This window comes from Leptinotarsa decemlineata, unplaced genomic scaffold, assembly GCF_025532065.1.
Source record: "Leptinotarsa decemlineata unplaced genomic scaffold, Ldec_3_MD MMD2_tig00001719_RagTag_RagTag, whole genome shotgun sequence".
NCBI lineage: Eukaryota > Metazoa > Arthropoda > Insecta > Coleoptera > Chrysomelidae > Leptinotarsa > Leptinotarsa decemlineata.
In genome coordinates this window covers 1,483,052-1,508,743 of record NW_027412569.1, presented here as the reverse complement: position 1 = coordinate 1,508,743, position 25,692 = coordinate 1,483,052, and the positions used below count along the sequence as shown (strand labels likewise).

General features: G+C 33.3%; 1 protein-coding gene across 5 annotated transcripts in view; it reads right to left on the bottom strand.

Moving 5' to 3' along the window:
* The window catches only part of LOC111513482 (peptide transporter family 1), a 38,170-nt gene extending 13,902 nt beyond the window's left edge, over nucleotides 1–24,268 (bottom strand). Inside the window, exons 1-8 of one of the 5 annotated variants that reach the window (XM_074176257.1) lie at nucleotides 24,173–24,242; nucleotides 24,040–24,118; nucleotides 18,555–18,696; nucleotides 16,438–16,471; nucleotides 15,734–15,820; nucleotides 9,491–9,765; nucleotides 3,473–3,555; nucleotides 3,242–3,427 (exon numbers count right to left, since the gene is read on the bottom strand). In XM_074176257.1, the coding sequence (XP_074032358.1) occupies nucleotides 3,242–3,427; nucleotides 3,473–3,555; nucleotides 9,491–9,765; nucleotides 15,734–15,820; nucleotides 16,438–16,471; nucleotides 18,555–18,651 (762 nt within the window). In that variant the 5' untranslated portion in view covers nucleotides 18,652–18,696; nucleotides 24,040–24,118; nucleotides 24,173–24,242. Of the gene's footprint in view, nucleotides 1–3,241; nucleotides 3,428–3,472; nucleotides 3,556–9,490; nucleotides 9,766–15,729; nucleotides 15,821–16,437; nucleotides 16,472–18,554; nucleotides 18,697–23,975; nucleotides 24,119–24,172 lie in introns of those variants that run through there. The other 4 variants (XM_074176256.1, XM_074176258.1, XM_074176259.1 and 1 more) reach the window with 4 other exon arrangements.
* Between the last annotated feature and the right edge of the window lie 1,424 nt (nucleotides 24,269–25,692).

Sequence of the window (25,692 nt, the reverse complement as noted above, 5' to 3'; positions counted from 1 at the left end):
AGACAACCTAGGTAATGTGGGAAGAGAACAAACACTCCCATAGCGCCCTCAGATAGATTATATAGAATTTCGGACTAGCCCCAGGAAGGAGCTTATAGAAGGCAAACTTTACTTCTCCTCTGTACCTCGACCTTACAAAATACCATGGTTTTGAACCTGTTCTCGCGAAGAAATCAGGATCGTACATGATCACCACGGCAAATGTGGTCATATGCATGTCTTTCCGCCTGCTTCAATAATTTGCATAACATTCAACATGCATAACATCCCTCCATTATCATTTCATCTTCAAAAATTTTACCTGTCTCATACCACATCTTTTTCAAATTAATTTCTTACCAAATATACGAGTTATTGTATCTTTCAATTCCTCTCCGCATCTAACACGAATCTATTGAGTGATTACTTTCAAAACGTAGTTTCTTACATATATCGGTAGGGTTTCGAACTACAAAAATGCACATATGCTGAAGTGTAGATGAATATAACTTCGTGCAATGGAACTTTGTTCCAGCTACTATCTATATGGAGTTCAACCCTGATCTGTAAAGTATTCTCTGTGGCAGAGAATACTTTACAGAAGAAACACTCATTTCGCAGCATTTTCAAGTTTAGGGATCAAGTTTCTGTTCAGACTGTCCCTTCTGTAAGGTATTCTGTGACTTTGGAAGCCAACTATAGAAACCTCTGGCAGGACAGCCCTGGTAGCTTAGGTGATAATAAGAAATAAGAAGAAAAGTACGACAGAGTGACAGAGGTTGACATTTGTGATTGTGTGAACTCATCTTCACATGAAGATTCCATTTTCGTATACCAATTATTCATATGCTTCATATGAATATTCTAGTATGACATAATACTGTGTAAATAATACTGTGACGGAAATTGCAATATCCAGGATTACTGTTTTAGTGTGCCAAATTTACTGTTTTACAGTAGATCGACTGTTTTGTCTTTCGAGCTACTTTCTTCTGTTCTACTAGATTGGAAATCTATTGATGATTCCGTTTACTTTGCATTGAAAATTATTGAATGACTAAAGAATGCTACAATTATCATATATGCAGTATGTATCTATAAAATATATTTTCTACTGGTTTTCAATGTGTTAAGCATAAAAATGACTTGCTATGTTATTATGGCCGGACATCACAAACCCGATGTAATAGTTGTGGAGATTTATCTGCAATATACAAAAAAATTATTATTTTGTAAATGCTGATCCGAATTGTCAGCCATTCCAGTTCCAAGTCCCATAAATTATAAGAGTGCCACAGTAAATTCATTATAATTTCTATAACCTTCAAATGATGGGGAAGTCGAAGATTTGGAGCATAATTTCTATAATCGGAAAACTTCTGGCTCTAGGGACTTTCGAAGGGTATTTATTTTAAAATTAATTGATGTAAAATTGCTGAAGGTAAACCATCCAAATATCAATATTGAAAATCTTGCATAATATTTAAAATTTTCTGCATATGATACGGAAATGGAATTTTCAACTCTTGATTCATGTAAAGTTTTGGAGACAGTATTATCGAACATGATTATCAATCGGGAAACATTTTCATGAATGCTTCAAAAATGATTTGTTTAAAAGTATAAATGGAAAAAAAATTAGGAGCTCTGAAACGAAAGTTACTTGTAGTGTATCGATTGAAAGAGCAATTCTTCCTAGTTTCTTCATAATTTATATTGACTAGTTGTTCAATTTGAATTCGGTAGAAACAATCCAATCATTTTCGACATATTATTTTGTGAATATTGATTCAACTTTGTACTATCTTCACTATATCATATTATTATTTCCAGAGAGGTGTATCAACACGATACTACATGGCCTGAAAATGCTCGGGCCTTAACATATATGGTACTAGTCTTATTGCATTCACCAATTTTTCAGTTAGTACTAATCTTCAAAAGAAAGCTGTTAAGATTTCATGATATTCTTCTGAAAAGTTCAAGAGTTATTGTGCTACGAGTGACACTACTTTTGTTATTTTCAAAACAATGGCTCAAAAAACTCGTGTTTTAATTTGACAATGCTTCTCGATGGAAAAAATACCATTCAAGTGAAGCAATTGCTTAAAAAGTGCTCTGCTTTGTCAGAAAGAACAATTAAACGTTGGTTTGCTGACGTGGTCGTGGATACACCAATGATGCAGAACGCAGTGGACGTCCTAATGAGACCGTAACACCAGAAAGCATAAAAAATCCACAAAATCGTTTTGAATTATCGAATAGTAAAGTTGCGTGGGTTAGCTAACATTGTGAAGATATCATAGAACCTGTTGGTTTCATATTGCATGAGCATTTGACTCTGAGGAAGCTCTGTTTGAAGTGGGTGCCGCGCGAGGTCACTCTTGACCAAAAGCAAGAACGTCTTGATGATTCTGAGCAGTGTTTGGTCATGTTTAAACATTACAAACAGGAGTTTTTGCGTCGATATGTGATAATTGATGAAACATTGATCCATCAGTTCACTCCGGAATCAAAATGATCGTCATCTGAGCAACTGGTGAACCTCGTCCAAAGTGTCCCCAAAAGCACAATAATTCGCTGGAGAGGTTATGGCCTTGATATTTTGGTGTAATTGTCATCGACTATCCCGAGAAGGGAAATACATCAACAGTGAACATTATATAGCGTTATTGGAGCATTTGAAGGCTGACTGATTTTTTTTCTCAGACCTCAAAAAATGCTCACCGGTAAGAAATTTTGCTCGAATGAAAAGTTTATTGCTGAAACTGAGGCCTATTTTGGGGCAACAGATGAATCGTTTTACAAAAGTGGTATTGAAATATTGGAGGGGAGCTGGAATGATTGATGGAGATTACGTTGATAAATGAAGCCATTTTTTTGAAAAAAAGGAGGTTTCTTTCTTAGGCCCGGGACTTTTCAGCCTGGGTTAACACATGAAAGAACGGTTTTGGTGATGTGGTGGAGATTATGATATTATAGAGTTTATGATAAAAGGGAAAATAAAGAATGCATGAATTTGAAGAATATAGTCAATCTCTAGCGGAATCCAAATGGAATAAATAAATATTCATCGAACTGAGATTGTTTAAGTATGTCAATTAGTTCATTGATAGTTTTGGCTTCCTATATAGATTGTATTATCCCACAATTTGAGGTGAACAAAAATATTAGTTTGTTCTTAAAAATGGTATTAGAATCGTAGTTGTAGGTAATACCGAATATAACACAGAAAAAACACATTGACGGTTATGAAATTCACCTGAAATGTCCATCTGGATCCTTGCTGATCGAACAAAGACCAAAAAATCGGCAGGGGAGTGTACAGCAGCAGAATGGCGGACACAATTTTCATATCCTCAATGAGTTTCACGTTGAATTTTCCTCTAGCGTTGTCCAACCAATGATCTGATCTCTTCATGGTCCTGAACTTTTCTACTAATGCGTACTAATTATATGTTTTATAGTTAGTGAGTGCTATGTGGAGACTTACCCATCCGCACTTGAAAAACTCTAGAATAACTTTCTTCTTGGGAGATTTGAGTTTGTAAACATTCTTTCCAACGATGAATAAAACTGAAAAAATCCAATCTCATGGAAAGAACATCATATTCCTTTTTTTTTCAAATAGAGTTATAATTTAGTTATGTTCATTTGTTGTTGGTGTATCTTATCTTGAATATGTGTACTGTCAATCGTGATTAACTGTTGAGTTGAAAAAACAAGAATCATTACTCATAGAAATTTCGAATACTTCAATGAAGACAATTTTCAGGAAGTTTTGAAATTGAATATAGGATAGAGAACATAACTTTTGTCCAATTTTTTCTAAGATTTTTATTTGTTGCGGCCGGTTTCGGCTTATTTAACCATTCTCAAGTTGACTGACGCAGTTTGACAAACAAATCTTTGAGAATATACAATAATATAGTAATTGTTATTCAGGAAGGTTCATCAAACTTGTACCTGAAATAACAAAAAATAATAATAAGTTTTTTGCCAATCAAAATAACAAGATAATAACAAAATACAAGAGAGTGAAAAATGAAAACACTTTGTATTTGATTGCGAATTGCCTTTGTTTCGCGAATCGCGAATTTGCAGTCGCATCTGCTCTTTCACCAATGCCGAAAATGTATAAAAACTAATAAATGAGGGCTTGAAGAGAAGAAATGAAGAAAGATAGACAAAAAAGAAAAGAGTAGGTAAGATAAAGATATACATATATGACCTAGTTATTCTGAATGCTGAACAGATGCAGTCTAAACCTACTTTTGAAAATAGTTTCTGACATGTTGAAACAATTGTTTCTTCATTTATGGAGATAATTTATCGTGGAGGAGATATTATAGAAAAAAGATCATTTGGATATTTCCTTTTTATGTACAGGAATGTTAGGCACTGTCTTTTTACGCAAATTCAGGTTATGTATATCTGTCCCGTAAGACAAATGTTCATATAAGTAGTAGGGAGGATTCCTATATTTGAATATTTTATGCATGTTGCATGAAAACGTCTACGATTAAACATATTCAACCACTTCAAATCTGCTAATTTGTGTGAAATTCTGGATCTTCTGATACCAAATATTAACCTGATACAAGAGTTTTAAACTTTTTGTATGCGACACCTCTCGTTCATGTCTAAACATGAATGATACGCAGCGACACAGTGGTTGAAATGAGATAAAACTAATTAATCACATAGCATTTTCTTGACATCTACATCCAAATATTATCTATGGGGATATATGAGTTTCAATGATGAATAAGCAATTTTAAGTTTGTAGGTTATATGTAATTTTGGAACATGTCGGGAGAATACTTATTGACCTCAAATCATTAAAATTTTGTGGTTGATTATTTTTTGGTAGGGGTATAATTTTTGCACATTTCAATGCATAAGGAAAATAAAACTTTGACTTATGCATTCGTTTATTATGCGAGTTAGTACCGTTATAATGAAAGGACAACAAATTTTTATAATAGTTATATTGATTTCAACTACCCATATGCTTTTGATTTTATGCTATTTATGATGCTAAAGATTTCATCTTCAGTAGTTGGTGAAAAAATGAGTTGATTACATATAGGTACCTCATTTTCTGTTCGTGCCATAAAAGCGCAGTAAGTCTTCATCCGGTGAGATATCTCTTTGAGACATAGTTGAAATAAAATCGCTAATAGCTTCTACATTTTTCAAGTTCTCAGGGAGTTCTTTATTTTTACTTTTTGCTTCCTGAATCATCAATACCTCATCTGAGATACCAAAACAATACTTATTTAACGTTCATAACATATCAAAATCACTGAGTATTGATCCAAAAACACTATTTGTGGATTGCTCCAAATACTAGATGTCAAAATTCATAAGTTCAAATTTGGAGTTGGTCATTGATCAACTCACCATTGACCAACTTAATCATTTTTACCTAGTCTGAAGGACCTTTCATGTTCAGCATACCGTTTTTGGAAATTTCGACAACATTGTCCCACATAAAAACTATTACACTCCAGACACTTACATCGTCATCGGTAGCAGGAGGTTGCATATCTTGATGAGGATCTAGAAGTGATTTCGAATTGGGGTTGAACTAACCAAGTTCAATTCAATGCCACAAAAACCCAGGCATCGGTTTTCTCCAAAAGATAAATGTCTCCGAACCGAGTATATTAATGTCAGGACAAGCAATTACGTTTTTTGCTTCGATAAGTTTGTTCGGGGGTTGAAATGGACACCAATATGTCTTGGCACAATCATGTCACTGAAATTACAAAGGCTGCTTCTAAAGCTTGGAACACTGTTCCGAACCAAAAAACTGTACACACATCAGCAACTTTTGATGCTTCACAAAGTTCAGATCAGTCCATCTTTGGAGTATTGTTCTCATGTATGGAGCTTCGCATCTAAGCACACCCTGAAACTGCTGGATTGCATGCAGAAAATAGCCATCTGCCTGATTGGAGATCACTTGCAACCTTGGTAGTCTGAAACATCGAAGAAAGGTTGGGGATTTGTCTCTCTTCTATAGATACTTTCACGGGAAGTATTCAAGTGACTTGGCACATTTGATTCCACCAAGAGCGGTACAAATCAGAAATACCCGATGGACTGTGGCTGCTCATCGTTTTGAGGTTTAACTCAGTACACTGTTCAAGAATTTCTTCATTTGGAGAACTGCGTTTATATCAAAACAACCTAACTGATAAAGTTTCTCCAAATGGATTCAATCTCCAGCGTTTCGAACCAAGGTGAATCACCTAGGCACCACTTCTAGATCATCTTGAGGATTTTCCTGTAGTGCTAATGTTTTCCCTAATAAACGCTTTCGTTATTTTGGGTACAGGTTTAATTAAGCTATCTTAATGGCATCGACTATATTTTTGTATATATAAGGATTTGTTTGCTGTCAAATTGCGTCAGTTTTCTTGACAATGGTTTAATGAACCGATACCGGTAGTACCAAATAAAAATCTCAGTAGAAATCAGACAAAAGTTATTTTCTTTATCCTATATTTAATATGAATTTTCACAAATAAACAGCACAGCAATCGAACGTTTTCAATTTACTTTCGCTTGATATAATTCATGATTAGGGGATTGTTGAAGATAAAGTAAGTTTTCCAGTGAATTGCCTCATGAAATTGTTTAATAGACATGCATGCAAGAGTTAATGTATCAAAATCACTTTACTAACGGATATCATGAAAAAAATTGTATTCACCAGAGATGAAGTTCTAAAAACGTATAAGATTCTTATTTTCAATGTTATAAAGATACACGTAACTGTATGAAGAAAGTGGAAACAATGAAAAAAGGAGATGTATTACTCATTGGTTCAGTATTTGTGTTGTACCTACAATAAGATTGTCGAAAATACTTCCTGAAAAATTGCGTCAATACATTTTTCATAAATTCTTTACAAATCGATGAACCTCCTGGGAAATGTTTCATCCCACTTTGGAAGAGGTCAATGATTTGATCGTTCACGCAACATTATCTAACATCAGAACAAATGCGTGTGGTTATAATCGGCTGAATGTTACGTTGATCAAACTATGTTATCTGCATGACATACAATAGGGTGTTTCAAATTCGATCCTCACCATTGGGATATCGGAAACTATGAATACGAAGATGGTTAAATTGGGGCAAAGTTGTGCATTCACCAGACTTGCAATATGTTGTTGAGAAAGTTCTGAAATTGAGAGTATCGTATCCAGAAATTTATGGAACAAACAGAAATTTGGGACGGGTTTTATTTCTTTTTGGCTTTATTTTTCGAAGAATTCGAAAATAAATTACACTTCCACATTTTCACATTTTCCCTGCTACATAATGGTGTTTTCAGATATGCTATCCGACGTTTCGCCTTCCGGATACCATCATCAACTTCATTTTTTCTTATGAGCGCTACATTCAATTCTTTCTGTTTTGAATAGAATCAGATTTACCATTTTCAATGATGTATCATAAATCATCATTCTTTTTCTAAAAATTGAAGATATTGAAAAAAAAAAATTCATCATAATAGGCTTTGACTTTGATGTTGCTAAATTTGACTTTCAATTTGTTACACTCGATAACATTTTGTTATTGTACAAGTCATTGAATTTTTGGCGAAAAATAGCTTTTACGAATGAAGAAAGAAGAGATATGATACACATTTATTACTAATACGATAGAAACAGTGTTAGGACATCGAAAATGTATTTGAACTTGTATCCCAGAAGACGACAACCACATCGAACTATGTTCAAGTTATTGGATCAAAATCTCACCGAGTTTGGTTTGTTTGAAAAGCCAATGGAAAAATACGGAGACAGAAACAACAATCAAAATTTGATATTATTCATTTGAATATTATTCACTGCACGATTGATTTCTCTCCTCCTCAATCTTTCGAACTCTCTAGCAATGCTGTGTTGAAGGTCCTCAATATTTTGATATTCCCTCTGACCATAAACTCAATTTTTCAGTGTACCCTATAAAATGGTATCCATTACATTCAATCTGAAGACCTTGCTGGCCACCTCACCTGCCCATTATTCCCTATTCATTTATCACCAATCCTTTCAGTCAGGTTATTAGATAATCATCTGGTAGTATGCGGTGGAGTACCATCATGTTGAAACCAGATGTTGTTATAGTTAGCCAAAGGTTGATCATCCAAATAGTCTTCGAATATCGACATTAAAAACTAGTGATAGGTTTCTATATTCAGAATTCCGTCAAATAAATGAGGACCCAACATTCTATCTTTGTAAATTCCTGGCCACATGTTAATACCAAATGACACTTGAGGTCGAATTTTTTTAACTGCCTGGGGTTGTTTATGCTCCAAATGTGTTCGTTACTTTGGTTGAATATCCCACAATTCGTAAAAGTGCTTTCATCTGTACAAATTATATTTTCCAGGAAAACAGGAAAATCAGGTCTTCTTAATAGCCAATTAGAAAATTCTAATCGCCTTTCGGGATCACCTGGATGCAATTTTTGAGATATGTGTATTTTGTAACATTTTAAACCGCTTTTTCTGAGATGTCTCCAAGCACTTTTATGATTAATATTAATTTCGGAGGAAATTTGACGTGTAGATTTCCCCGAGTTCATGTTTATCTGCAAATTATTTTTATTGAAAAGGACACAATGTCTAACTGACCTCATACATACCTCATTTATCAAATGTTCTTTAGTTTCCTGGTCCATTCTGTCTCCGTATTTTTCCTCGGCCTTTCAAGTGAACCAAACTCAGTGATATTCGATGTGGTTGTCGTCTTTCGAGATACAAGTTTGAATACACTTCCGATGTCCTAACACTGTTTCTATCGTATTCATAATAAATTTGTATATCTCTTTTTCTTCATTCGTGAAAGCTATTTTTTGTCAAAAATTCAATGACTATTATGATAGGAATTATTTTTTTTTCAATATCCCTAATTTTTCGAAAAAGAATGATTACTTATGATACATCATTGAAAAGGTAAAATCTGGTTCTTTTCAAAACAGAAAGAATCCAATGTAGCGCTCATAAGAAAAAAATAATGGTGATAATGGTGGCCGGAAGACGAAACGTCGGCTAGCAAATCTGAAAACACCATTATGTTGCTACAGCTACAGATACACAACCGTCCTTTTGCATGTCACTGTTTATATTTTCAGAGCTACTGATTTTTGATCATGTACTGTATTAACTCTACCGGACTTTAACCATGCATTGGTTATAAATACATCACTACTCGAATATCTTACACAGCTTGAATATCTTACACTCGATCAGGCGTAAAATTAATTTATGTTATTCAAATGCATGTTTGATGAATGATATTGAGACCTTTTTTGTCCCTTCAGGAATGTATGTATAGGAAGGGTCCTTATAAATGTTGGTATCAGTCAGTGGTGAGTTGTTAAAGAGCACAAATTTTTTGTTGTTGTTTCTGATTCGACTTTCACGAATAATGATAGGAATAATCCTATCATTAATGGGTTGATAAGATAGGATTTCACTCACATATCGATAAAATCATTAAGGCAGCAGGGAATCCAAATCCCAAAGCATAGCAAGTATCGTCGCCAAAACAAGACACAGCCTTCTTCAGTATTGGCGTCAAGGTCATTCCAACAAATCCTCCGAGGTTGATCGTGAAGTAAAATATGGAGAAAAAATGCAACAGCATTTCCTTCTGGGCCGGCAAGTTAAACTGTTCCGCTCCAAAAGCTGCAACACAAGGTTTGATTCCTCCCGTTCCGATCGCAATTAGTATCAACCCCAATGCGGAAAAAGCTCTGAAAATTTCAATTCATTTCAGTTTCATTGTCCTAAGGCGATTTCAGGGACTGCAAATGAATACAAAGTATACGTAAATACGTAAAAATAATGATCTGTTTTACTTTCAAGAAACGATAATACTTACAACAGGGATGAGAATAAATATAATAGGTAATTGAATTCACTGCGGACGGTAATAATATCCCCTTCTGAACAGAACAAGATATCAAGGTCGAACAAAATTTTCTATAGAATTCGATATCATTTTTCGTACTTTTTGAGAAGAAACCTTTTATTAGATATGCTATCTTGTGATGAATAGTTTGATGAAAATTTTCAATTCTCTATTCGACTTTTTTTATTTTTTGTCCATTTGTCCGAGTCTGATTCAAACTGTAATATCTCAGTAAATACTTATTCAATTCAATCGAAATAAGTATGGAACGCCGTTTTACGTTTTATTGTCACAAATATTCATTCCTCAATTTATTCAACTAACAATTTATCTGTTTGAATTTAATTTATTCATGCATTTGTTCAACACATTAAAAACGATTGTTCACAAAATTTGTTCTATATTAAATGACACTGAATTTAAAATGTTACAAGAGTTAATTTGTTTGATGAAAATTTGCGAACAGTAACCCACATAGCAATAGATATATATATATATATATATATATATATATATATATATATATATATATATATATATATATATATATATATATATATATATATCTTCTGGAGAATATTCCCTGGAAGTGCTCCTGGGGAACCTTTGGTATATTTTAAGAATATTCCTTGGGAATATTCTTGGAATATCTTATAATATTCTTAGAATATGTAAGGTATATTCTATTAAGAATATTAAAGGAATAGAACCCGAGGAATATTCATAAAATATTCAGGATATTCTTAGTTTATTGTAGGAATATACAATGGGGAAACACCATAGAATATTCTTAAAATATATTTTATGAATATTCTAGGAATATTTGGAATATTCCAAGAATGTGACGAGTAAAAGCTATTAGGCATGTATATATTGCATTTTGATGCAAGATTCACACAAGTAATAAAACACATAATATTCATAAACAAATATATTTCAAAAACAATATACACTGAAATATTTGACGTTTCAATCAATATTAAAAATTAAAAACTTAATTCAAAATATTTATTCACTGAATAAAATATTCCTGAACTGTCATATTACAAATATTAGAAATGTATTCAAATTAAGATGTTCTTACTCTCAAACAAATGTATATTGAAAAATATACTAAAATAACGAATCTGTGAGTTCATCAGCACTAATTAAAAAATAATAAATGTATCATTTCATTGAAAAAGAAAAAATGTATTACATCAAGATATAGGTTAGGTTAGGTTAGGTTTCTCACTCCAAAAACTAATCCCACAAATGAAGTATTTGAAATGAGTGGTATGATGGGTTCTTCAATGAATTTCATTTACTTAAAGTTATCCAAACTTTGCTCACCAGAATAGTTTTCCTTCCAAGAATGCATCACCCAGTGTTTCAATAGTAATACCTGAAACAAAATGTACATTAACGTTCATTATCACAATTTGAAAGTAGCACAATAAAACTGGAATAAAAATCAAATAGATATTTTTCGCATAGGTTACTCATGAACATTTACAACATTTTATGACTTTGAGAGCAACATGCATTGTCTTGTTGAAAAGTACTCAATACGTTTTCAGTTCCTTGGCGCACCTGCCTGTACCAGGTACCACTCTGTTTCCTTTTGGGTAAATTGATACTATCTTGAAAACGAGTGATAAAAATTATGAAAACAAATGATACAAAAGAAAGTGTCATTCACTTACTTTTCTCTATTGAAGATAGACAACTGAAATCACTGTAGTTCAAACATATACTTAGTCAAACCAACAAATCCCACACACCAACCCTCCTCGAGCCTAAAATGAGGTATAGTAGGTTAATCACCATGACTTTACTATCGATACTATTGCATTTTACTTACTTTTCTTGAAGACTGAATTAATGCAACTCTCCTGTTTGAAGATCCAAAATCAGACTATTCGCTGTACTGCAAATTGGACAACCCCAAATTATAAATGGTGCACTGAACGTGAGAGAATTATACTTTGATAATAACACCAATACACCATGCATTACACACGCGAACCTGCCACGTCAACCGCCATGTTAAATCAAATGTCGAATTTAACGCAAAGGTACCAAGCATTAAGGGACAGCCGCTTTCACAGAGCTCATTCGACTGTCGCGCGCTACACTTCAATTGACCAATGAGAAACGTTTACTCCAATTCTTCACTTCCCCATTTCTCTGTTTCCAGGATTTTTCGCTTTGTAATTGAATAATTTCAAATACAAAAAAAAATAGGATGAGAATTAACCAATTTATTGATGCAATTGGTTCATTTAATGGCCCATTCAAATTTTTTTGTCGTTTCCAACAGTTGCTGTTGAAACAATTCACCCAGAATCTTTGCGTTGAGTTCAAAAACTGGTTACCACTATCAGGGTTATATACATTAGGTTATGCATTCGATTAAGATTTTCAAATATTTTTGTTTTTAATAATATTGAATTATTTGAATACGTTATTATAAGATAATAGAATATTCCAAAATATACCGTGGGGATATATTCTAAGAATATACCATATGGTATATTCGATCGACAATATTCTAAAAATATTCAAGGAAGAATAATCCATTTATAGACATTCCATGCACATTCTTTCGGGAATAATCCTGCCATATTCATTCAAGCATATTCTATGAATATTCTAAAGGCATGTATATATTCCAAGAATATTCTATGAATATTTGGAATATATACGTTCGTTTTATGACATACAGGGAATATTCCATGAATATCTGGTGCTGTGTGGGAATAATATTGATTCATTGTTTGAAATTTTTGGATTAAATGTTTGTCATATATACTTTGTCATATGTACTATCGAATAATTCATTACAACTTTTGTGAAACATGAATAAAATTGTGTTTTGATAATTATAGTTACCTACATGAATAAAAACGATTGTTGATAATTTAAATTCTGCGCTAGCGTCGAGCGGATTCTTGCAGAAGCTGAATTTTTAAATCTGGCAACATGATAGTCTAGTGATAGTAACACAATATTCCGTTCAATCACAGCGCCGAAAAAAATTATCAACAATCAATTTAATTCATGTATCACCCAAAAGCAACAATCCAAACAATATTTTTTACTAAATACCAATAGAAAGTAAAACGCCGTTAATATTCCTTTGAAATGAGCTGGATTAATTTGTTTCTAGAATTTCAGTGATACATGAATTAAATTGATTGTTGATAATTTTTATTCGGCGCTGACGTCCGGCGTATTTTTGTGGAACTATATAACTACATATATGTATGTCATTGTTCATAGTAGTATAATAATACGTTCGACCGCAGCGACGAATAAAAATTATCAACAATCCATTTGATTCATGTATCTATCACCTAAATGCAACAATTAAAACAATTCATTTTCACAAAATACTATTAGAAAGTAAAACGTCGTGCCACGCCGTTTTACTTTTTATTAATATTCCTTTGAAAATAATTTAATTATTTTATTTGTTGAATTTCAGTGATACATGATTTAAATTGTTTGTTGATAATTTTTATTCGGCGCCACGGTTGAGCGGCGTTTTGTGGTACTATAAATAAAGTAGCATGTTGCCATATGTGACACTTGAAGTTCTTAATAAATCCACTCGATACCAGCGCCGAATTAAAATTATCAACAATCGTTTCAAATGTATCTTTCGAATACAACAAACTTTTTAAATAATCAGAAAATTTAATTCTTTGTCAGAAATTAGCTTTTTAAAAAGATTGATGAACTAAAATGATACTTGCTTGAGAATGTTTTGCACAAAAGTTGTGACCAACTTTTAAATTGAATGCATTAAAGTGACTGTTGGAAATAGTCAACACTTTTTATAAAATTGAAATATAACAATCTTTATTACTTATAGAAAAATATTTAGTATGGGAAGTTAATTTGCTATATTTTCAGACAAACGAAAGTCTATTTTTATTACCAACAATGTTTCATGGAAAAACTTTGACAGTCATTCAAATATATTCATTGAAATTTTATTCCCAAACTTACTTTTAGAAAGTGAATTTAAAGTTTCATTATAATTCAACAGTTATATAAATAACTAACATTTCATTTAAAGGACAAAAATATATGCGGAATTGAAATGTTTGTTGAATTTACTCGAATAATACATTCCATTGACTTTTGAATAAAAATGTTTGTTCATTGCTGAGTTGAACTATATGTATATAGATTATTTTTCAGTATAATATATAGTAAATTGGCGTTCCATTTTCCAATACACTGAAACAATATTTTTCTTCGGAATCAATAAAAGCTTCAAGTTATTTCATTAGTCTTTTTTATTCAAATAACAATTTTATTCATGTAACATTTTAAATCAAGTGTAATTTAAAATAGAACTAATTTTGTGAACAATCGTTTTTAATGTGTCCAACAAATGCATGAATCAATTGAATTCAAACAAATGAATTGTTAGGTGAATAAATTGAGGAATGAATATTTATGACAATGAAAAGTAAAACGGCGTTCCATAAATAAGCTCTATCTGAATCAGTGCACTTTTGCCAACGTATTCATCACACATTGGATACGAGACTCGTATTGTCTCGCAGACGTGATGTTAGTCTTCATCTTGTGTACACGTCATTCAATCTCCCGAAGGGCAAGGCTAGAATTTTGTCCTTCCGATTCTCCTGCCGATTCGGAAAGCGATTGGACGACGCTTTACACGGCGGTGTTGATTTGCCAGATGTCAGCCTCTTCTGTTAGAACACTATGAACCTCCGCGTCTAAACAAGCCAGTTTTTGTGGCTTCAGGGGCCTATCTCGGTTTTTTTACCGTACTATGCACTGGTCAGGCCATATCCCCCGAAGCTCCGATACATTAGGTAGGTGAGTGATCATTGAGTCCAGGAATCATGTGCCCTGAGCAAGCGCAGTGGGCCAAGAATGACAGCCTTCTACATCTGTTCAGCTATGATTTCTGTCTTAGTGCGGCAAACCGGTATGATTTTAAGATTCGAGAGTAGACTGGGCATCATTCCACCAAGGACTCCAATAATCAAAACAACCAACTTGACAGAGTGGTCTGGATAGAGTCTGCGGAGTTCGAAGAGAAAATCTCGATATTAAATCCGTTCATCCTCCTCTTTTCGGACGAAATTCGTTTCGCCAGGAGCTGAGAACTCCACGACAAATATCGTCTTGATCTGGTGGTCGAGAAGGACTACATCAGGCTTATTAGTTTGTATGAGCCCGAGGGTGGGGAGCAACTAGTTCCAGTAAATTCGGCACTTCTCGTTCACCACTACGGATTCAATATCCCCTGGAGCGTAAGGCAACACCGGTGTCTCGTCAATATCGTAAGAGTGTCGTAGATGGTAATATAATAATCGCGTTATGTCGATGGATATAGGCCGAGACCGCTAATGCTGGATATGCTTATAGCAAGTGCGTTAGGGTCTCGGGCGCCTCGCGGCAGGCCCTGCATCTTGTGTCAGAAACCTCTACACCCATCACGCGATATGGTAGACTAGGGTGTTGAAGACATTATTCAGGCAAGGGCCTATTTCTGTCATTATTGTTATTATTTTTATCAACCAACGACCACTCCCCACACCGTAGGGTAAGTGATCATAGGGTCCGAGATTCATGTGCCCTGAGCTCAGTGAGCCAAGAATGACAGCCTTCAGCATCTGTCCGGTTAAGATTTCTGCCTCACTGCGGCAAGCCGGTATGATTTTAAGATTTGAGAGTAGAGAAGGCATCATTTCACCAAGGACTCCAATAATCAGAAGAACCATCTTGGTTATCATTATTATCATTATTAATATGTCTATTAGAAATATTCACGTACTTACAATGGTGAAATATCGATGGTTGGAACTGCTGCGATGCACATCAATATGTTTCCTATCAAATAAATTATTGCGAAGTTCCTTATGGTTCTGAAAATGAAAATAGTTTTTGATATACTACTGACTATTTCGAAGAAAACGGAGAAAAAGAACTAATTCTTCAAATGAAACGTTCAACTATATCTTTATTGATGATTCACTATTCAAAAATAATTATTATCGATGAAGCAATATTTATAAAAAAATCACATTGAAATGATAATTTTTCATTTCCTATCTATAGGAAAGTATTATTTAGACTATCGTTGGATATATTAGAGATAACAGTAACAACAGTAAAAACTCAAAAGAACTATGGAAATGTGTCGATGAGATATGCAATAAATCTAGACCTGAAACGAAAATACCGATTAAGTATTCAATCAGAGAATGACTCAGTGATAAAAAATACTTTGGAAATTTTCAATAATTTTAATGAGTACTATGCAAATCTTGGTCAAGAATATGCCTTTGAAATTAAAGAATCGGCTAATTACAATTGCAATGAACAAAGATAGCAGAATTCAATATATCTATCAGAAACTGATGAAGAGGAGGTTTACAAAGTTATTATGGAATTAAAACAGAAGAAATCTCTAGGTCATGATGGAATTCTCTCAGAAACGCTCAAATTGATTGTCAATGAAATTAAAACACCATCAACTCACCTGATCAACAAATGTTTACAGGAACACTGCTTTCCTAAAATATTCAAATTGGAATAATAAAAACATTTTTAAAAGTGGAGACAAAACAATAGTGAGTAACTATAGGCTCAAAACTGATCTGATCTGATTTCAAACATAGCCAAAGTAATAGAGAAAATTCTAAAATTAAGATTAGTGAATTTTACTAGGAAATTCGAATTGATATCTGATCAGCAATACGGATTCAGGGAGGAAAGATCAACGGAAGATGCAATACAAAATCTAACTACTTGTATTTAGGAAGCTTTTGACAAAAAATTGCAACAATGTGCATCTTCGTTGATTTATCCAAAGCTTTTGATACCGTCAGTCATATAAAGCTCCTGAGAAAATTAGGGAACTGCGGAATACGTGGGAAAGCTTACGACATTTTCGAAAGCCATCTATGTTACCGAGAACAGAGAGTTAGCATCGATGGAATTATGACTTATCCCAAAATTGTTACTTATGGTGTTCCGCAAGGAACGGTTCTAGGACTAATCCTTTTTACAATATATTTGATTTAATTATTACAGATACCAACAAAAGGTAAAATTTTGAGCTTTGCTGACGATACGGCTGTCTTGTATACCGACTCTTCATGGAACCAATTGAAAATGTCTCCAGAAAAAGATTTTATTGAGATTGAAGAATGGTTCTGTCACAATAAACTTACGACCAATTTCGGAAAAACCAAATATTTGCCTTCCACATCATACTGCAGGACATTACCCAATATGGGACCCCTAAATATAGGAAACAATAATCACATACCTGAAGGCGAGTCAATAAAATATCTCTAGGTATCCATTTAGATAGACATTTTCGATGGCACCTACAGATGAAAGAAATAATCAGAAAGTTAGGAGGTACACTTTCTAAATTCAATAACTTAAAAAACTTTCTTGACATTCAACATTTGAAAACGTTGTACTTCGCACTTGTCCAATCCCAAATATCCTATGGTATAATAGGTTGGGGAGGAGTGAATGATTGTTATCTTTGGAATCTAAATGTCATAGAAAAATGGATACTGAAGAATATATTTAATAGAAAAAAAACTCATCCAACTGCAGCCTCATTTGAAGAAGAGTGTTTGTGATATTCAACAAATTTTTTGTATGAGCATATCCAGTAATGTAAGAAAAGGAAACATCAAGATAAAACCAATCATTCACTCTTACAACACAAGAAAAAAAGGAAACCCTTTAAATGCACCACGATGTGGCAAAACCATTGGAAAAAGAAATGCAACCTATCTCGGACCACGCTTATACCAAATATTACCAGAAAAAATTGAAAATATCAACAGTTCTCACATGTTTTAGAGAAAAGTAAAGAAATTCATTCTGAATACCAAAAAAGCTTTTTTTCTAATTTTATTAATCAAACTATTTTGTAATTTAACTTAGGCATTTGTATTCTGTATGAAACTACTGTCTCTGTTAATAAGGTTATTGATTAATTGATCACTCATTATTTTTCAATGTTAGATTAATTATTTATACAGTTAATTACAATGTATCCTTATCACGAACGAGCTATAGATTTCTATGGCTTCTGTGATTATCTTGTTTATTTTCGATAACACTCTATGTAATGTATATCAGTGTATGCGATAATAAACATATTATTATTATATACAATGAGGGTTTAGATATGATGAGAATTATTTTCTTAAAGGTGCCATTTCGTTAAAATATTCATTTTCTTCTAGAAAAACTATCAGATTATTTATGAAACTGAATAAAATGATATTTTTGCAATGGTTAAAGAATCTTAAATGTTTGAACGCAGCAAGTTCTCTAAAATATACTATCAATAGCATTTTTTGGGTTATAATTTTTTGGGCTTAGTCGAAGATATGAAACAATATTTTTTTCTGACAAATAAATTCCTTACTAACTGGTATAAAGTTATTAATCCGATGGGATGAATTGAAATAGTTTCATCTATCTGAAAATGTTGATTTTATTGAAAAACAACTGAAACATTTTTTGTTATCGTGAATTGTTAATCAAAAATCAGATTCAATGATACTCCTACTATATATATTTGAGAAATTATGTAATGTATGAATGGGATGAATGAGTTTTTACCTGTATCTTCCAAAGTATATGTCTGCGCATACAGCTCCAACCATAGGAACAATGTAGCACACCATAATGAATATATGGTAAACAACGGTTGCTGCATTTTCAGAAAATAGTAAGATGTTTCGCAGATACAATGAAAGAATTGCTGAAAATTAATATCAAGAATTTATCAGTTGTACAACAGAAATAGAGGGTAACCATACAGTTCATTTCATTTGAAACGAGCCAACCTGAATAACTTTTGGTACAATGATTTGCAGGAAAAATTAAATAACACATCAATTATAGTACAAAGGGGGACACTGACATATTCACATTTGATGTCACTTTCCCTATCGCACCCCCAGAGTATGTCATCAATTTTTTTAAATGGATCACCCTATAGTGTTCCACATTATCAGATGCTACATGATGAGCCGATTTCAAAAAAATATAAAACATATGGTCTGAAGCTTATGGTTCGGGAGCTACAAATCATTTGAGTTGGAAACGAGCCACCCTGAATAACCTTTGAAACAATGATTTGCAGTAAAAATAAAAAAAATTCAACAATTATACAGGCGGCCACATTTTGAAATATTCGTTTTAGAGACAAATATAGAAGCAATAAATCGGAAGAAGAGATTTTTAATTAATTCTTGAATCAAAATCTGATGACTGGACAATGAGAAGAAAAAAATTTTCTATAGTAAATGTTCTGTAACGAATCAAAAAATAACTGTCTCAAACAAATTTATTTTCAACAATATTTCACTATCACAACTAATTTATATACAACACTTAGCAACTAAAGCTTAATTTATCTTCACTGTTCGAATTCTCTGTTAACCGCTCGATTCGCTTTCTCAATACAGACTGCTATCTCGAGACGGGAAGCCGGTTTTTATATCGGCAACGATCACTCCAGATCTCTTTAGTCGTTTCGACACTCATCTATACTTTTCGCAGCGGCTCGCGGTGAGTCATGTGTTTGCTGGCTGAGATATCGGTCAGGGCCGGCTTCAGATTCGTTACAGTTCAATAACGTTTCCACCAACTTCCATACAATGGTACGAACGAGCTTCCATTGCCGCCCTCACATGGTTCAGAATGTTGGGAGTTATTTCTCTGCAATGCCTCATGATATCCTCTCTCAAATCTTCTAATGTTGTTGATTCTATCTTATACACTGTAGACTTCAAATGACCCCATATAAAAAAAATACAGAAGTGAGATCCGGAGGGTGGCCATTTGGTAGACCTCTTCTGCCAATCCAGCGACCAGGAAATTGATCATACAAAAATTGTCGCACTAGAGCTACATGATGAGTAGGTGCACCATCTTGCTGAAAAACTATTTCGTTTTCGAATAAATTTATATCCTCCTCATTTGTCCTATTGTTGCACGGTATTATTCGATTCTCCAACATATCCAAATATTCAACACCAGCCAATTTATCATCGATAAAATAAGGTGCTATGATGTGGTCACCGGGAATTCCTGCCCAAATATTCAGTTTTTGTGGTCATTGGGTATGAACTTGACGGTATAAATGAGGATTCGTATTACTCCAATATCCACAATTCTGTCGAATCACCTCTCATTTCAAACTAAACGTACATTCATCCGAAAAACAAATTTTATACAAGAAATTCTGATGCAAGTTGATCCGTTTAGTGAGACTCACAAGTTACGTCTATAAAACTCATCTTCGTTCAATTCATGAACTAGTCTAACCTTATATGGATGAAACTTGTACTTATGAAGGATCCTGTAAAAATTCGTACGACTGATTTCTGATTCTTGAGATAACTTAATAATAGATTGCGAATTTTCCATTAGTCTAACGTGCCCTGAAACTGCAGTACAAATAGCTTCATCGTTGACAACTCCTGAACGGTTATGCTTTCCATTGTTAACAGATCCAGTTTCCATAAATTTGTTCAATAATTCCGAAACGTATTTGTGTCATTTCTTCCTGGATGATTATCATTGAACATACGGGAAGCAGCTCCAGCACTATTTCCATTCTGGTAGTACAAACTCACTATTTGAATCCGTTCTCAAAGCGTATGAACCATTGCTTCTCAAGAATTCACAAAAATATAAGTGGGGAATGTTCCTCATTTTGGGTTATTACAGCAAATGCAAGTTTGAACAAAATAAGGTTGAGTTTAATTCACGAGTTTTTCAAATTCACTTCGAAAAGTATTCAAATTGATGTTTCAAATGTTGGGTTTTAGTTTGTAAAGGAATTTGTTTCTAATTCACATATTGGCAACAGTGCCTATATCAAGTTGAAATAATTTATACTTACCTAGATATTCTACTTTGAAAAAGGAAAATTATCTTTATAAATCAACAATTAGGACAAAATATAAATAATAGTTCAATACCACCTCCACAAGCCACATAAACAACAGTTGTTTTGTTATTTATTTATATAGAGGAAGATAGGTTAGGTGCACAAAATGTCATATGTCACAGAATGTCTCTGAACTCGAAACATAAGTAAACAGAACAGCACGCCTCTGAAATATGTCATATTTGTTTTTCTCATACAGGTAACAGATTCATTGTCCTTCATTAGCTATAACCGATGTTGCCAAATGATGAAATGGAAACGAGTCCCTCTAAATGTTGAATACATTATTTCATTCCTCTTTTTTGAGTATTTAAATAGTTTAAAAAAAAACGGTTGAAATGATAAGTTCAAAATGCGTTGTTTTAGAGCTTTTTTATGAAAACTAATTGATTTTCGTCAGGAGGAACATACCCCTTTATTGTAGAATGAGACAAATACAAAATTCAAATTCAATTATGCAGAATAAGACTTTTTTGAAGTATACTTTACAAAAACACATATGAAACCGTAACAGATATGAATTTCATTCAAAGTGGCTCGTTCTCAACTCAAATAATTCGTAGCTCCCGAACCATAAGCTTCAGACCATATGTTTTATACTTTGTTGAAATCTGCCCATAATGAAGCATCTGATGATGCGAAACAATATAGGGTGATCCATTTTAAAAAATGGTGACATGCTCTTGGGTTGCGATAGGGGAAAGTTAGATCAAATGTGAATATGTCAAAATGTGTCCCCCTGTATACTATGTTTGACGTGTTTTCTTTCATTTTTTCTGCAAATCATTGCACCAAAAGTTATTCAGGGTGGCTCGTTTGAAATGGAATGCACTGTATGTGCAAAATGTGATAGGAAATTTGAATTCACGAACAATAGAAACAATCCCAGGGCGGTTATCATTGTATTCGAATCGCTGGAAATTCAGATCTGATGTAGTTGACAAGGATATCATTTTTCAACTGTAACAGTCGTGAAGGCCGTGGTTGAATGAAAATTGTAGTACCTTTTTACCACGGTCCACTAGCCCGAATTCTCTTGAATCATGACTCCGGCTGTGAAAGTCTATGTTTTCATAACATAAGGTCTTATCTATTATTCTCTTTCAGGTGAGGGTAAGGATACCTTTCACTAAAAATAAGTTGTTTTTTTTTCTAGTTCAGAATAGGTAGAATGAGGGTGAAACATCCCTACTTCCCTATTAATATTATAAATGCGAATGTAAGTTTATTTGTTACGGTTTCACGCGAAAAATACTCAACCGATCATCATGAAATTTTATACACATATTCTTGGAGGTATTAGAAGTAACATAGTAACATTATGTAAGATAAAAAAATTTTTGCCAAAAAAATCTGAAAATATAGCTACTTTAACGTCACCTAGCATTCCAGTAATACCCTTAGTACCGTAATACCGTCGCACTGTATTATTCACAGCATTGCACCCGAGCGGAGCCGAGGCGGATTGCTAGTAATTCATAAAATCATATTGCAAACATGAGAAGGGTTTGGAAGTAGAGCACTGATGAGTAAACTCTCCTTTGAGATTGTGAATATGGTTAAATACTGTGATTTCTTAAGAAAAAGAAATACCTCATTATCATTACTATAATTGTTATTATTTTTTTTTGAATTCGAATCATTGGAAATTAAATCCATTTGGAAAAACGTTCTCAAGAAGTTTATTCCGCAAAAACGCAGTTTTCCAAATGAAAGAGTTCGTAAATAGTGAAGTTCGAGGTGTACTTAGTGAACCTCAAAATGAGCACCCACAGTCCGTCGCGTATTTCTGATATGTACCACTCTTGATGGAATCAAATGTGCCAAATCACTTGAACACCTCCCATGAAAGTATCCATAAAAGAGACACAAATCTTCAACTATTTTCAAGGTTCCAGACTATTTTGACAATGTACCGAAATTCATGTTTTGCTCGATTCCATGTGATTCGATGCATTTTCTACTGAGAATCGGCGCACGTTAGCGCCTCCCATTATTACCAGATGTAAATGAAGTAAATTCAAGAGGTTCTTCGAAGCAGCTGTTGGACTGCTTCTCATTGCTCCCTTTATTCCCAAAATACAAGTTTTTGCTCCTTGCTTGATTTATTGAGATTGATCGTTTGTTTAATTTTTGGCCACCAAAGTATAGGGTTTTACCACTACGGCTAGAGCCATCTTATCTCGTGCAGCACCCATGTCTTTCCGAAAGCGCATATGATCAACATCGGTACTACATTTACTCTTATTCACTCTTTCTAAATTTTGGTTTCAGGTCAGTCCGGAATCTAGAGTCACCCGATTACTGTCCGATCCGTCTAGTATACTGCTCCATGCACCACCACGCAAATGGAGAATGTTATGCAACCATAGCAAGAATTCATGGCAGAAAACAGATAATAATCGAAGAACTCAGTTTATAGCTGGTACTGGTTTTTCAGTACCAATACTTTGGGAACCTTGTATTTTTTGTAAGAGTATAAAAGTCTACATATCAACCCATGAATGGAAAATTCTTTTTTAAGTTTTTGAAAAATTAAAGAATAATTTGCTGAAACTTCATATCTACTCGAGGAAATGCTCAATTCCATCGAAAAGAAAGATTAGATTTGTCCTACTTTTTGGGTTGTAGTTCCCGAAAAATGGAACCAGACAAGATCTGTGTGGAAAGAGATATTTCCTACTCATCTTTGAAATGTGATTGATTGCCTATTCCAATTGAAATAATAAGAAGTTATTTCCAAAACGTTCGACAAAGAAAGCATAGACGTTAGTCTGAAATCAACAGAAGAAGTACAAAGAGAAATATTATAGTATCTTGGTAGATTTCACGACAAACTAAACTGTGGTTATGAGACAATAAATGACTTATTCGTAAGGTTTGGTGTTATGCAACTTCAAACTGATCGCGATCATCATCCACCTGGTTATCTACTTGAAGCGACTTGAAGTATTTGAAATTGATGCGAAGTTTTTTTTCTTTCGCGTTTCGGTAACTGTATGAAAGAGAAGCCTCTAGAATTAATATTGATTAACAAAAAGTACGGAAAATGTTGATAATAAAGTCGGATAAATACTTGCTTAGATGAGTGCAGATGCCTTCTATTTTTCCTTTTGAATGTGTAGGAAAACTATAAATACTCACTTCGTAAGCCACAAAAGGAAAATCTTTCGCAGAATTCGGTGGCAATTATACAGAACACTGCTGTGGGATAAGATTTGTCCTGAAATAATATTTGTTAGAACTTTTTTGTCAGTGAAACCTCTCGTATGCTCACTAAATACATATCTTATGAATTCGTCATTATTGAATACTCAAATGTGAGTCAGTTAAGTTAGAGACTATGTGTCACAATGACGTGACAAATTTTTGACATTCAAGTTTCAAAGAAATCATGAAATGAACTAACTGTAAACAATATTATTTTTGTAAGATTATTCATTGAAGGTCGCTTGAATAATCAGGCTTCTTTTAAGGTAGCAAGGTAGCCTTTCAAGGTAGCCTTAACCAATTTAATGTTCCTTCTTGTTGGAAACAGGGGTTCTGTCGAATACAGTTCCGATAAGTACCGGAATATGAGGACTCTTTTTTGAATGAAGGTGGACCAAATAATTATTTTTTTCTACACCCGTACTCTAACAATACACTTATATGGCCATAATCCGTTTCATAATGATATCCATTATGATACAGATTTTTCATAACGATACAGATTATCAACCAATAGAAACCCATAATTTTTCAATCAAGAATCCTGTTCCTTTGTTTGTCCTAGATTCTAACCTGAGTAACTAATTGCTTTATTTGTCAAAATGAGTTTTCATATTACCTACCTATATTATCAAAATGTCTGAAAACAGCGATATAGAAGGAATACCATCGACTCCAATATTTTTAAATGATCAGATTAATTACAGTTGTTATATTCAATATAAATATAATTAGAATCTTTATAGTTTTCATATTTCCATGATAATACCATTAAGTTTGTGTTTTTTAAAAAAAGTATGAGTTAATTACTGTAAATATGTTCAATACAAATATAATATTTATAGTTTTTCATTATTTATCGGGTTTAGAAAAAATAGCGTATGCAACTCTCATGTAATGGTTATTAATACACTCGCATATACCATCATCGCATAACCATCATTACATGATCGTTGCATAATATACTATAGTTCAGCCCTTTTATGTTAGAAAAGTTGAAACTGAGTTGCCATGCTGTTTTTTATTGGTTTCATGGTAGTGGGACCTTAATGACAGAAATAATAATTTTCAAATAATCTCTTCAGAAAGATTATGTCGAATCAGCCCTCATTTGAAAATCCAGCTTCAGCTCGAGAGTATTTTGACCTCAAGAGAAGGCAATTCAAACGAAAGCAAATGCCATAGTTACTATTTGGGTCCTAATGACAATATCTACAATAATGATAATATGAGTTTATTCATGAATAAATGCAATAATATCTGAAAATGAATATCTTATCACGAATAAACTAAGATATGAACATTACGAAGGAAACTTGTTATAACTTAACTTGAAATAAAAATTAAAACATTGTTTCATATACAGACATTTATGAACGTAGAATTCACAGAGGTGTTCTTCAGATTGTATTATCATTTCAGAATTATTTTAATTTCGATTATTCAGATCATCAAAATTTTTTCCAGAAGTTTTAGTTATCTAATTCTAAATTTTTAAGGATATATTAGGTAGGTTGGAAAGTTCGTAAGCTAATACAGATGGCGCTACTAGAATCAAATTCATATGCTTTTCAGTTTGTAGAGAAC